This window comes from Colossoma macropomum, unplaced genomic scaffold (assembly GCF_904425465.1).
Source record: "Colossoma macropomum unplaced genomic scaffold, Colossoma_macropomum, whole genome shotgun sequence".
Classification (NCBI taxonomy): domain Eukaryota; kingdom Metazoa; phylum Chordata; class Actinopteri; order Characiformes; family Serrasalmidae; genus Colossoma; species Colossoma macropomum.
The window spans coordinates 27,136,929-27,152,406 of NW_023494791.1; the positions used below are offsets into that span (position 1 = coordinate 27,136,929).

General features: G+C 38.0%; 1 protein-coding gene across 10 annotated transcripts in view; it reads right to left on the reverse strand.

Moving 5' to 3' along the window:
• Positions 1–725: 725 nt before the first annotated feature.
• Positions 726–15,478, reverse strand: part of b3galnt2 (beta-1,3-N-acetylgalactosaminyltransferase 2) — a 30,079-nt gene continuing 15,326 nt past the window's right edge. For 4 of the 10 annotated variants that reach the window (XM_036574711.1, XM_036574705.1, XM_036574706.1 and 1 more), the window contains 7 exons: positions 15,260–15,443; positions 14,927–15,052; positions 10,608–10,767; positions 8,312–8,368; positions 5,282–5,325; positions 1,399–1,533; positions 726–1,281 (listed from right to left, as the gene is read on the reverse strand). In XM_036574711.1, the coding sequence (XP_036430604.1) occupies positions 1,215–1,281; positions 1,399–1,533; positions 5,282–5,325; positions 8,312–8,368; positions 10,608–10,767; positions 14,927–15,052; positions 15,260–15,443 (773 nt within the window). In that variant the 3' untranslated portion in view covers positions 726–1,214. Of the gene's footprint in view, positions 1,282–1,398; positions 1,534–5,281; positions 5,326–8,311; positions 8,369–10,607; positions 10,768–13,203; positions 14,100–14,926; positions 15,053–15,259; positions 15,444–15,478 lie in introns of those variants that run through there. The other 6 variants (XM_036574707.1, XM_036574709.1, XM_036574708.1 and 3 more) reach the window with 5 other exon arrangements.

Genomic DNA, 15,478 nt, shown 5'->3' on the forward strand with positions numbered 1-15,478 from the left:
CGGCCTGACCGAGACCGGGTCAAAACAATACCTAAGATCACTTACACTTCCTTTCACTGCCACTTTAAATGCACTGCCACCTTAAATCACAAACATAAATTCACTGCCACCTTATGGTGGCTTTAACAACCCAACATTATTATTATTATTATTATTATTATTATTATGATGAAGAAGAAGAAGAAGAAGAAGAATTATTGAGAAGTTGACCAATAGAGTGACAGTGAAAGCCTTCTTTCAAGACCTGCCCACTGTTAAAAAGTGCCAAAGGTAAAAAGCAAAAGAAAAATCTCAGAGGCAAAAGAGCAATTCCAAAAGCTAAAAATATATCAGCAAAATCAGCAAACAGTACTAATAATAGTAGTAATATTAACTCTTAACTCTCATTATTTATATTTGGAACATATTTTGGACATTTTGATACTTAACATGGCTTGGGGATTTTATTTTATATGACACTTCGGCACTGACTCACCTAAGAAAAAGAAAGCTTTATTGATTAGAATTAAATATCTGTAATTCTGCACAGTATAGATCTGTAACAATTGCTGATGCTGTTCCAATAGCGCTCTGGAAGGAGCCACAGCTATACAAAAAGACAATGCAAACTATGAAAGCTTTTTGGTGTTTTAGTATAAGTATCTGCACTTAACATGGTCATAGTGTAAAGGGCCTGGATTTATATTAGCATAAAACTCTTTTTCATGAACAAACATTGAGAAAGATTAACTTTTCGTCCAATCTTTTATTGTGCTCCATAATGGCACAAACCCTTGTTTTCACAGAGAGCTAGACATTTGGTGGTACATCTAGAAAGCATGTGTTTGCTGAGAGAGCTAGAGAGCTTAGCTTTCAAAGGATGAATCAACAACACCCTGTGTGCATTTTACACCAAAAAGTGCCCTTGGAGCAAAATGTTTCTCTTTTGCATGTCACGTCACTTTCTAACAGCATCTGATTCAGTGCTGCATCAAAACAAGCACTCAAATCAAAGACACCAACAAGTGTTTAAAAAACTCAATTAAGAACCTAAACATTCTGACTGAAGTTTTTACAGTACTAAAAAAATTGTGTTTGTCAGTGAGATGGACACGACCCTAATGAGGTGATGGATGTAGATCTCAGGGGCTCTTAAAGGTTTCAGTGCTGGCTCCAAGCACAACCACATGGGTCCCCACAAGCTCTTTTTTGGTCCCAAAGAGAATGCAGCTCCTCTACTGTATGCTGAGGTGACGACAGCATGTCCACATAGCATTCCTTCTCACACAACCAGCCTGCGTCCTGTCCACAAGCAACACAATACAACATATTACAACACAAGTTTTCAGAATACAAGATATCAGATTACAAGAAAGGTATTACTACTTGTGATAGATAAATTCAAAGTTTTTTTGTTACCTTAAAGCTACACTAAATAAGGTTTGGGGATTCAGAGACCTCTCTGGTGGAAATTTGTAATTGCAAGCAATGTGCAGAAAAACGCTTTGTAACATCAGTGCTTTGGAAACCTCCCCCAAGCGGAATAATATGTGACTGTTGAAAGAGTATTCAAAGAAAATCAAAGAAAATTCAGTCAAAACCTGGTGAAGGACGTGAATTATCTACTACATTATATGAAGAATTTAAATACAAAATGCTGTATATCCATTTGTAACGATTTTGGATATAAAAGTCTTTGAAAAAAATAACATCTGAAGTAAAATGGTAACACATTTTTATTTCCTTAATAAATGTGGTATTAATTATAACATCGCATTGATATTTCTTGTATGCATTTGGAATCTGCAGGGATATTTTTTCCACATATCCAAAATTTAGTTTTAGAAGCAGCAATCTTCATGAACCAAGTAATCCAGTGATGTTGAGGTTTGGGGCCGAATTACAGAAACATCCTAACTCTGAAATCATCTCATCTGTTTAGTCACCAAGACAACTTCAGTTAGGACTGAATTTAGGACAGCAGCTATTACAAAACAACAGTTCTTGATTTCATAATTTTATCATAACTCTAGATATAAAAACAGTATTACATCCTAACTTGCTAACTAGACAAAACTTCCTAAATACCATCCTAACTTTAAGACAACCCCAGCAGTGTCCTAACTTCTGTTTTAACAGTCCATTTTTACTGTTTTTAGGTAACTCTGACAGCACAGTCCACTACTAGCGTAATGACATTACATGTATTTATATTGCAATTGGGTGGTTTCACTTGAGATTTTTGTTTTCCTTTCTCTACCTTTTAAAATTTCCAGATACTGCAGACACGATTTCCAGCGTCAACTCTAACGTTAATGTAGATAAAAACTTGTGAAATAAAAATATTGCAGCAATGAAGGTGAATAACGAGGAGACTTGTAGTGCGTTCCAATCGGGAGACAGCTGTCTAAGTAGGCAACATTTTAAGGCAACATTTTAAAGCAGCATTTGCAGGCTCCTGAGACGAAGACTGTCCCACTCGGAAGGCAGCATAAGGCAGCTGACTTCTAAGATTCCTTATTTTGTCCAAATCTGAAGCCAGCAATGCAGGTATCCTTCTCAGCGAAGGCAATCCCACAATACTGTTTACCGGCAGAGAGTTCCATCGCTTCAGTTTGAATGATTATTTCAGGGAGAAAACTGCACTGAACGACTGAAAGTAGCTCACTTGCCCAACGTATATGGGGGAAAACACTGCGGAACCAGCGCTGCAGACTGATGTTCTCCTTGACCAAAAAAAAATACGGTAACTTACTGGACAAAAATCAATACCACAAATGCTTGTTTTGTCTGCTCTGCTTGTCTTGTATTGGTGTGCTTATCACAGTCACAACAGTGTTAAGTGAATGCTGATGGCAAAGTTTCAGAGTAGGAGCTCATAAGATGAGAATGCATGAAATAAAAAGCGTAGTAACCAGTTTAACAGATTGTGTGCATTCCTTTTTTTCTGAGTGCATTTTGTATGGAATTATGCGTAGTTTTTATCCTTTGTGTGTTAGAAATAAAATAGGTTCATTAAGGTAGATGAGAACAGTGAATGAATTAAACGGATTCACAAACTAGTAGTCATGATTATCTGAATTTATCTCTGGCATCGAGTCAAGTATATAACAACAGCTACGACTCAAAGCAGCCTGTCCTTTTACACTGAGATGATCCACCTTTACAGTCAGAGGTAAGTGTAAGCTAATGAGAGACTGCGAGTAAACAGATGAAACGTGAACAACGCAGTGAAACTTATGATGTAGGATGGTTCTGAAGTGCTGTCCCGAATGTGATGCCTACTAAGGTTCCTTTTTGGTTTCAATGCTGCCCAACAAGAGAGGTGCCTTTGAAGGCAGTGACTAGTTAGGCAGCTGCCTAAGGAATGGAACGCACTATTAGTTTAATGTTTACTACGAGGAATAACACAGCGTAGATCACTTGCTAGCTAAAATATTTGGGAAACTGGAACTAGGAAATGGCAATAAACAGTTTTTGGCCATGTTGTCAGACGAAACTGTGGGCTAATCAATATTGACAAAAATACTGGTCAGGCTCTGGTCTTAACCTTAATTGGTCTTGCCTCACACTAACCCAACCTTTAATTGCTTAAAAGGTATGCTGCCGTAAAATCCATTGGATTCATACTGTTTTTACCTTGATACTAATGAATATAAACACTAGTAATGCAATGAATTACAATGATGATCGCTGATAGCTGCATGTTCTTTAACAACTATCAAATTTCAGTAAATTTTTCACTTTCGGTTCTGCCACGGTTCAGAAAGGCAGCTTAATTTGCCACTCCTCCCAATATTTTGGTTAAGCAACCCCCAACGAAACAATGAATACAAAATTTAAAGTGAATTTCTCAATGAAGAATAAAGGGGCAGCTCGCCGGGCCAAGAACAAAATGGTGAAGATGAACCAGAGGTTAGCCTCCGGAGTATACTGAATGAGCTCAAGGATTTCAGATGTGTAAACAAGCAACAACTAACTGACATCAAACAAGAACTGAGCAGAATGAACATCTGCCTAGAACAAGCAGAAGAGCGGACTGATGAGGCAGAAACGAAGCTCCAGGCAGCAGCAAGGCTACTTAAGTGCCTTCTACAACGTCAAGCAGACATGGAAGTGAAGCTAACTGATCAAGAAAGCTGATCTCGCAGAGACAATCAGCGATTTACAGTATACCCGAAGAAGCAGAGGGAAAGGATATGATCGGCCTTCTGGAGAATTTACTGAAGAGTACACTGGGTTTTTACATGAACAACTGAGAATCAAGAGAGCTCATAGAGCTCTGGCCCCAAAACCAACCAATTCACAGGGGAAACCACGGTCCATCGTTGTAAAATTTTCAAGCTATAGAACTAAAGAAGAGGTGCTCCGCAGAGCCTGGCAGGAAAGAGGAGTCTTTTACAACAATGTCCGCTTTTATGTGCATCATGATTTCCCCACTGCTGTGCTTAAGAAACAAGGCGAGTACACCGAAGCAAAGAAGATTCAGAAACAAAAGTAAATCAAGTTCCAGACCCTTTACCCAGCATGTAAAGTCCACAGGAACACATAAGTCACTTCACCAATTTGAATTCTTATCAGTTTTTGATTATTCAAGTTTAGTTTTCAGCTTGAAGCAGAAGTTAGAGGGTAATTCAATAACATTATTGAACTTTTATGCCTTTCCAGGTAGTGATTTTGTTTTCTATTGGAAATTGTTTGATTTAATGGAAGGAGCAGAGAGTATTCTTATTTGTGGGGGAGAATGCATTGTCTTAGTCCAAGGCTAGATTCTCCTAAAGAATCTTCTGTGACAACACTGCAAAAAAAAAAAAAAAATTACCTACTTATACTGGAGTTGGCATAGTGGATCTCTGGAGAGATTTTAACCAAGTAAATCGTGATTATACATATTACTCCCCAACATGATGTTTATTCTAAAATTGATTAATTTTTATATTTAACAGGGATCGATACAAAATATGATGATGTGATATAGGAAGAATTGATTTATCGGATCATGCACCTATTTCGTTGGATATACAAATTCATAGAATTCCCGGAAATACATTGTGGAGGTTAAATTTAAGTATTTTAAATAATCTACAATTTAAGAAACAAGTAGCACAAGAAATAAAAATGTTTTTGCAAGAGAATGACACAGGGAAAGTGGGTTCAGAGATAACCCAACAGCACGAACAAAGATAAATGGGTATCTCACCGATACTGTCCAGTTGAAACGGGGTACAAGACAAGGGTGTGCATTATTAGACAGATTTACTCTGAAATGGAATCAAAATTCATTGAAATACAGTATATTTACCGAAGAATATATCCACACTGGCGGAGATCAACTATGGCCCCCTTCTGACAAAAATAAAAGCAGATATACAGAGATAGAACTCTTTTTTGAGTCTTAGTCATAGAGTAGATTCTGTAAAGATGAATATTCTCCCTCGATTCCTTTATTTGTTTCAGACTCGTCCGGTAGAAGTTTGTTCAAAACAATTTTCAGAATGGAATAAAATGATTTCATGATTTATATGGCAGGGGAGGAGACCCAGGGTTAGATTTAAAACTTGACAACTTTTAAAGGAAGAAGGGGGAACAGCCCTCCCCAGTCTTAAAGATTACTTCTACTACAGCTCAGATCAGATCCTTGATAAATTTGTGCAACCCGGATTTTCATGCCAGATGGAAAGATATTGAATTGTTAATAAAGAGGGGTCCTCCAATACACGCAGTACTAGGTGATAAAGACTTCAGAACATTTGTGGACAGAGTGCAAAACCCCTGGAAGTTTCAACTAAAAATTTGGAGTACAGTTAAGGAGGAATATAAATTCAATGACATAATATGAATATTTAGATGGTGTGCCTATGATGTAGACTTTAAACCTAATGTAAGGGATTACAGACTTAAAACTTGGACAGCTAAAGGAGTAACACGGGCAGTTAAAAGATTTCCAAATCTTGAGAGAAACGTATGCTCTGGAAAAACAAGATTTTTTATAGAGACCTCCAGATACATCACTATTTTGATCATAAAATTAAAAAGAAAATCTAATTCTACACAATACATTAAAAACAAATGGGAAAAGGAAGGCAGCTTTGTAATTTCAAATGAGGAGTGGTCAAAATTATGTGACTCACAATGGAAGTACACCAATTCACATGTATAGCGGGAGTTTGGATGGAAGAGTCTTATTCGTTTTTTTATTACTCCAGAACAGAGTACATTTTACGGGGCATGTAGCTGAATGCTGGAGACTATGTGGGAATCAGGCACCCAACCATTGGCATATATTTTGGGAATGTCCAATAATAAAGCATTTCTGGATGGAAGTACAGACTGCATTGATGGATATATTTAATGTTGAAATGCGTTTCCAATTTGAGGTACTATACTTGGGAAACTTTGATTTATATTTTGAAGAATCTGGTAAATACCTATTTGGGTATTTTTGCCTGTAAAAAAATATAACTCGGCGCTGGTACCTTCCTGACTCTCCTTCAATAAAAGATTGGATAGACATAGTAAATGAAACATATATTTTGGAAAAAGAACACATTTTCACTCCACCTACAAATGACCAAATTTGTTAAGTTCGGGTCAAAATGGATTGCTTTTGTAAAACCCTTACAACCACATTTTAAGGAAGTATCCAATAATTAATCCCGTCTGTTTTGTGGTCCTGTTTCTCCCATTTATGCTGTATACTCTTCTATCTGATCACTCCCTGTCAAAATGTATACAGTTGTTGGAGTTTTATAATTGCATAAAGTGAACTGAAATGGGACAACGCAAAGAGTCTGTTCAGACGGCAAGAACTGTTCTCGTTGTTGTCAATCTTACTTACCTTGCGTCTATTATTCTTGTTTACATCTGTAAGTTTGGACACTTTCTGATTTTCTCATTAAATAAAGATTAAAAAAGTAAATATTTCTATTAAAAAAATTATATAATTCAAAGGGCGGCGCAGTGGGTAGCGCTGTCATCTCACAGCAAGAATGGCCTGGGTTCGATTCCCGGCCGGGCGACCAGGGTCATTTCTGTGTAGAGTTTGCATGTTCTCCCCGTGTCTGCGTGGGTTTCCTCCGGGTACTCCGGTTTCCTCCCACAGTCCAAAGACATGCAGTCAGGCCAATTGGACGTGCTAAAATTGCCCCTAGGTGTGAATGTGTATGTCTGCCCTGCGATGGACTGGCGACCTGTCCAGGGTGTATCCTGCCTTCCGCCCAATGACAGCTGGTATAGGCTCCAGTGCCCCACCGCGACCCAGAAGGATAAGCGGTTTAGATGATGTATGTATGTATGTATGTATATAATTCGGTTGCCTTAAAAATGTTTCCCCAAAATTAGCCTTAAAATTTGTGTTTTGTATTTCCCCTTTTCTCTTCTTTTTTTGCCTTTTACCATTCTGTCATGTGGGTGTGGACCCCAGCATATTGTATATTCATTATAACCTCTTCATTTACAGACTCTACACTAAAACACAAAAGCCCAGGTTTTCCTTATTAACTTCTAGTATTGCACATGCTGGAAACTGCCTCACACTAACCCAACCTTGCATGTTTGAGCCTGAATAAAACGATTGAGAACATAAACTGAATCTGAACCTTGTAGCAGCATCTAAGTGGTACTACTTAGGGTGAGATTCTACACTTGTGTTAACTAGTTAACTTGCACCTCTGTGAGCCAGGCATTATGAATAATTTAGCCACTGCATTCTCCTCCACATTGCCTGCTGTAAAATTAGGTGTCAAGAAAGCTGTCCCTTTCAGTTAAAAGTCAGCTGGCAAAACCCAAGCCGTACAAATGCTTGTACTAGGTGTCACGGCAACCACAAAAAGAAATATGATGAGCTATTTTGCTTTGGTCTCATTATTTGGAATTGAATGAAGAGAGTAACCATACTCCTTCTTGCACTACAAAACTGAGCATTTGAAAATGGCACCGATCTCAGACTAGCTACATCAAGTAATATGGTGAGTGCGGAGTGTGAGAGGGCAAGTTGATTTTACAATTTATGAATATGCAATATAAGCCAGTCTGATTGACTGTAGGCAACTCGTGTTAAGTATGCTGTCAAAGATTACAGGTGGTTTGGGGCAGTGTAAAAGATCACAGGTTATTTAGGCACTCCTTAGTGCACAATACATGTTGTGCTGAAGCATATGTTTGAATATAATCACACAATTCCTGAAAATATAAAATTTTCAGAAGGAAGGAAAATATTACTGTGCTGAAATTTGAACATTTGTCAAAATATCATCCATTTTAGTTAGCACCAGTTTCCAGTCCTTTAAATCTTGCACTGTTTTTCATTGTAAAAACATATTCACTTTTTTACCTGATATTTATTAGGCCCCACTGCAGCCATCCATATTCCCATGCTCACATCCTCACCCTATAAAACAGCACACAGCCACCAAGTTAAACCCACAACCACCGAAGCAGACTACCAGTAAACAATATCTTTTAAACATATACGACTTGTGTCTACCACGATACTTCCACAATTCAAATGTATGATTCATGCTTTATACATATGTGTGTGTGTATACATAATTCCGTCACTGAGACAAAGTCATTCAGAGCGTTCTGATGTAAATAGTGCACTGTAGAGAAACTAAATGTGTTTTTCTGTGTAATATGATAAAAGGAGAATAATGGCATATCTGAAAAGAAAAAAAAAATGCACAAACCACTCCACCACGAATGGATTTAAAAGGCACATTTTCAGCCAAAACTATTTTAAAACAATGCCTCAGACATTAGGCAGCATGTTCATAACCAACGTATGTAGGAATTTATGGGATGCAGATGAGTTAAAGGAATTAAACTCCTCGGACATGTGGTTCCTATCACCACCACTGTGAACAGTTCTGACTTGGTAAGTTACTCTACAATGCAAGTCACTCAGAATGACTTTGTCTTAATCATTTAATTATGTAGACATTTTGAGAAAGTGGTGGAATGCCACTTTAAGGTGTAAATAAACTTAGCGACTATGCATGCATGATTATGTTCTATTTAAGAAGTGATAGCTGATTTAGATAAATTAATTTAATGTTAATACACGTTAGGGATGCACCGATATTGCAGCCATAAAACATTTTCGATTGGAATGGCTTTTAAATGACACTTTCGCTTTTCAGCTGAAAGAGAACAAAAGATTAAACAGTCCTACAACAAGCCCTTACAAATAACTGTAATGGCAATGAAAATGAGAAATAGTGGAATGGGATAGAGTTATGCAACAGAGGGGAAGGCAGGTAAACTGGGAAATTGCATGGGCTAACGTTTTTAGGGCATTACATAACCCCAATCATTAATTCATCCATCTTAAAATATGCCACAGGGCTTATCTGACACCCAGGGTAAGACACTTGATAGGTTTAAGCCGTCACCCCTTCTGTACCTTCTGTCCACATGGGAATCTGGGGAGCACATTATGTGGGACACCCCAAAAGTTTATGCTCTTTGGGAGGAGGTTGATTCTCTCTCTTCTCTGACCAAGACATACTTCCTCACGGACCCTGAACTTCATTTACTGAATGATAACTCCAAGTTCCCCATTATGGAAAGTTCCAGGAAAATATGGCTGGCTGGCTTAATGGCAGCAAAATAATTATTGTCCAGCCCTGGCTACCCCCTCACAACCTGGCTCCATACCTTACTGGATATCCTATATCTGGAACTGCATCTGCAAGAATTAACAATGCTGCCCCTACAACTCTTCATACATGGATTCACGTAATCTCTAAAATCGGGACCCTTGTGCTTGCTTAACTATATGCTGTGTTGAAGTTGTGAACAATGTAACTTAATTTTCATGTGTCCTATGTTGTAGTTATGTTTTTTTCCTTTGTAAGTCCCGTGTGTGTGTGTGGGTCGGGGCTGGAATGGAGGGGGTTGTTATTCTTTAAATGGAAAATAATAAAAAATTAATCACAAAAAAGAAAATAAAGAAAACAGTGATTAAAAAAAGGTGATTGTTTTCTTTGTTTTTGTGCTGGTCAGTGCAGATGTGTTCAGGTAGTTTGAGTGGCAGCAGGTCAACATTTTCCGGTATTTCCGTTTCTCAGTAAGGCATTAGACCACTGATTTGTAATCACTGTTCATGCTGAGAATCAACAGGGGATATAATGCCCAAGCTGTTCTCCACTATATGTTTATTACCACTTGAAAACACACCATCTCACTCTATACGCAGAATACAGTAAAACCTCAAAAGCATCATTCATAGCTTGAAATGACAAAAGATTAACAAACAAAAAATGATGGAATTCATTGCCTTCGATGCATTGTTTTTTTCGATTTTTGGCTTTTTGACCCAGTGTGTCCAGAATTACGATTTCAGTTTTGGCTAGGAATTATGATTTTGGTGCATCATTAACACAGGTATATAATTATAATAATTCATGCTACTGTGAACACCCTACATAATGTATCCCTTTATTAAACATGCAAATTTCATAAGATGTCATATTGGCTATATTTATTTTCCAGTGAAAATTATTATTTAGGTTTAAAACACAATTACTGTAAACTCATAGGTAGGCAGTAAACTACAGAATACTACACAAGTGTAGATAACCGGTGTACCCTAAAGTAATTGTGTGAATTTAGAGAACGGAGAGCACCTGGTAAGCTTTCAGCTTTTCTGCATTGCTGGCCAGCCACACAACCAAGTCCCTGGACACCACATATCCAGAGCCACAGGCAAAGGCTGGATACACAGGGCTAGCATACTCCAGCTCCTGCCACTTCCCTAGGCGGTCTACAGCCCAGTTCTGCCTGAAGCTGGGGAGGTAGATTGCACATTGTTCATCGGTATGAATGACAACTATACACATGGCTATAAGGTTTTAATTTGTATACTTTTTACACAAGCATCAGTGGGTGTGTTTAATTTCAAACAGCATTTACTATTCAATAAATACCTGGTATTATGCATTAAAGGTGATGGTTTGACCAAAATCCAAGCATTTTCTCTTACCCCAAATGTAGTCAATCAGCCAAGATGTGTTTGGTGAATTTGCACTAGAGCTACAGACAGGTGATTAAGGGGAAACTCTTATTGAAAAAACTGGAGAAACATAACAAGTGCAGATGCTTCCAGAAAGATGTACTAAATGACGTACTTAAGTAATTAACAGCCTACGTATTCTGTGGTATGTATAAAAATATGTCTCTTGGAATATATTTATAGTTAATTGCACATTCATTACCATTAATTATACATTATATATAGTTTACAATATATTATGTATTAATATAACATTAAATAATATATAGATTAAACGATTATTACTACATTATAGTCTTAGACAAGCTGTGCATTGTAACTAGAAGCAATGGTAAGGTTATTCTCTGTTTCTTTCTTCTTTAAAACTTATACAGAATCATTACTAAATGAACATAAACTATACTACATCTATTTGTACTATCAAAAGAAAACATAGTAATAATAACTTCTAATCTACTCTCAGGGGATGTCTGAATTTTGGATGAACTCCAACAAACAAATACTCCTCATTATACTACACATTTAACAAAACGTAAATTTAAACTTGACAAATATTGTTCATTATTTGCAAAAGTAAAATAGATTTATATTGAGCTCAACGACTGATCTGGCAAAAAGCTGGCCAGTTATCTTTTCAGTGCAAGCATAACCGAAATGAAGTAAGTACAGTAGTGCTGGGCTTTGCATGCATAGGAATTGAAAATGATGGATGCCATTTTTGCCCAGTGTCTTTCTTATTGTGGAATCATGTACACTGACCTTAACGGAGGCAAGCGAGACCTGCAAATCTTTAGATGTTGGTGTGGGTTGTTTTGTGACCTCCTAGATGAGTCGTCAGAGCGCTCTTGGCGCCCTTGGTAGGCCGGCCACTCCTGGGCAAGTTCAACACTGTTCCAATGTTTCTAAATTTGTGGATAATGGCTCTCACTGTGGTTCGCTGGAGTCCCAGAGCCTCAGCAATGGCTTTGTAACCCTTTCCAGACTGGTAGATTTCAATTACTTTGTTTCGCATATGTATTTGAATTTCTTTAAAATGTAGAATCATGCACTCACATTGCCAGACAGGTTCTATTTAAGTTGTGTTTAGATTTGACAGGTCTGACTGGTTTGTGGCTAGCAAAATTGAACCCAATAGTGAACTGAATTTACTTAACTGATTGATTTAGTAGCTAAGGGGGCAATTACCTTTTTACATAGGGCCAGGGTTGAACAGCATTTTTCCTTCAATAAATTAAGTCATCAATTAAAAACACAATTTTGTTTTCTTGGGTTATCTTCGTCTAATATTAAAATTAGTCCGATGATCTGAAACATTCAACTGTGACAAATATGCAAAAATGAAATGAATTGGGAAGGGGCAAATACTTTTTCACACCACTGTACATGCTTGACAAAATGAAGAATCTGAATATTCTTTATCTTCTAGATAATGTATATGTAGAATATGTAGATGTACGATGCTTGTCTGCAACAGTCAGAAATAACTAAAGATACCATTAAAGAGGTGTGTAAATTAGCCCAGATGATGTCTGATGCCATAATATGCTCTGGCCCCATCCCAGTTCGACGTGGCGCAGAAATCTAAGGCAAGTTATGGTTGCTGAACTGCTGGTTGTCCAAGTGGTGCTCAGAAAACAATGTGGGCTTTGTAGATAATTGGTCTACTTTTGAGGGCCTGCCTGCTCTTTTGAGTCGGGACAGTATCCACCCCTCGCGGGAGGGTGCTGCTCTCATTTCTTGTAGTATAACTCAGAGTCTCTCAGATAGCCATAAGTGTAGGACAGCCAGTCGCTGACAAACCAGGGCCAAGGCCAGGCAGCAGACAAACAGGCTAAACCGACCGTCTACAGGTTCCACCCAATTGAGACTGTGTTTGTTCCCTGAATCAAAAAAAAATTCAGAAAATCTCAAAAAGTTTGTTCTGCTGATCTAATCAATATCAGACTAATTAAACCAGTTTGCAGTGACAACACCTTTGGTCTAAAACTAGGACTGCTTAACATAAGATCTCTTACATGTAATGCTGTTGTTTTAAATGAAATTATAACTGATCGTGATTTCGATGCTCTGTGCCTCACAGAAACGTGGATTAAACCAAAACAAAGTCACTCCCACAAGCTACAATTATGCGCAGAGCTCTCGTTTAAGAGGCGGGGGTGGAGGTGTAGCAACCTTTAAGTATGAACCAGAAAGCAGGCTACAAATTCTCTTTTGAAATTCTTATTTTTAATATAAATGATGTATGTGAATGCACTCACTGACATTTTTAAAAACTGTTAATTTTTTGAATGCAGACAGACAAAATTCAGTGTATTTTTATTTATACATACACTATATGGACAAAAGTATTGGGACAATTACACATTACACCTACAGGAGCTTTTATGACACACCACTCTAAATCCATAGGCATTCATATGGAATTGGTCCCCCTTTTGCAGATACAACAACTTCCACTTTTCTGGGAAGGCTTTTTACAAAATGGATTTTTTTTCCCATTCATCCAGAAGAGCATTTGGACAACAGGCCCTGGCTTGTAATCTCCATTCTAGTTCATTCTAAAGGTGACTGAGGGGTTGCGGTCAGGGTTTTGGGCAGTCCAATAAAGTTCTTCCACACCAAACACACCCAACCATGCTTTTATGGACCTTGCTTTGTGCACTGGGGCATAGTCATGCTGGAACAGAAAAGGGCCTTCTCCAAACTGTTCTCAGATTCATCCATCACATTGCCAGATAGAGAAGCATGATTTGTCACTCAGCAGAATGCGTGTCCACTGCTCCAGAGTCCAGTGCTGGTGTGCTTCACACCACTCCCTCCTACACTTGGCATTGTGCATTTTGATCTTAGGCTTGCAGGTAGCTGCTCAGCCATGGAAACCAATTTCGTGAATCTCCTAACATGCAGTTCTTTTGCTGATGTTGCTTCCAGAGGCAATTTGGAACTCTTTATTGAGTGATTTACCAGAGAACAGGCACTCTGCGCTTCAGCACTCAGTGGCCCCACTCTATGAGTTTACATGGTCTACCACTTGCTGGGGGCTAAGCTGCTGCGCAGAGGAGCTTCCGTTTTAGAATAACAGCACTCACAGTTCACAGGGGTAGATCTAGCAGGACAGAAATTTCACAAACTGATTTCTGGCCGAGGTGGCATCCTATGACATTACCATGTTTAAAGTCACTGAACTCATCAGTACAACCCATTCTACTGCCAGTGTTTGTCTTTCGAGACTGCAATGCTATGTGCTTAATTTTATCAACGTGTTGGCAATGAGTGTGGCTGAAAAAATATTACATTATGTAAATGACCACACAAACACTTTTTAAATGTATTTTTGTTTTATCAATACAGGAGAAAAATAGATCGACTGACCTATCTTGGACTGCCATGCAAGATTTGTTTGTGTTGTTTCTTTACTATTTCTACACCTTTCAAAAATACATTTTCAGGAGCAATGAAAATCTGTTGCTACTTCCCTTATAAAAGCCAGTTTTTCAGAAAATATGAATAAGAAGATAGGATGGGTATTGTATGTTTTCTTTATAAAGAAAGAATAATCCTTGCTGAATATTGGCAGAGTACTATTACTATGTTTTTGTTTCCCAACCAACCGATTAATCGAAGTCTTATTATTATTATAATTATGAAATATAAAATGTTATAGTTCTATTTACTGTCTTTGAGACTGGGTTGTGAAGTAATCTCAAATAGATGAACAGATTTGGATAACAGAATGCAATACAAGTAATCACATAAGCAGGTCTGCATAATCAAGTTGACTACATTTGGGGTACATTTTGGGCCTACACTGTGTAAATTAGATTTTTGGTATTTAATGCAACATTTTACAAACTACAAATTGTTTTTATAAGGAAATCATTCTTGTTCAGTAAATAACTCCTTTTTAGATAGAAAAGCCCACACTATACTCACTTTCCCCACCAGAGGCTGCTCCGTGTCAGGCTCTTGCGGTCAATCTTCATTAATACGGCATCCACATTAATATAGCAATCATCATCTGTCTTCAGGAGCAGATTGAAGTCAGTGTTCCTTATGGCCCTACCAGCATGACAAATTCACAAACTTTCATTTACTCAGGAGCACAAGTAAGGCAACCAGGTAAGTACTAAAATGTTTTGCAGGCTGAGCTCAGTAAAAGTTCTGAAGCAATTTGGTAGATTCTGGTGCCCATACAATCATTTATAATCTGCAGGCAATATTTAAAGGTGGTTTCAGGCAATGCAGTGACTGGTGTTCAGAACTTACCATTTATAAAACTGCAGCAGTTTGGAAGGCACAGTCCTGTAAGTGTCCACTATGTCCACAAACACCATGTCTCCATACCTATGGCTCTCCTCCTGTAAGGCCTTGTCCTCTTCTCTCAACCTGGCAACATGGGCCTGCTGCCTGCCAGCTTGCCTACGAAGCATTTCCTTTAGAACCTCCACATCTGACAGTGACAGAATGAGAACAACACAGTGACTT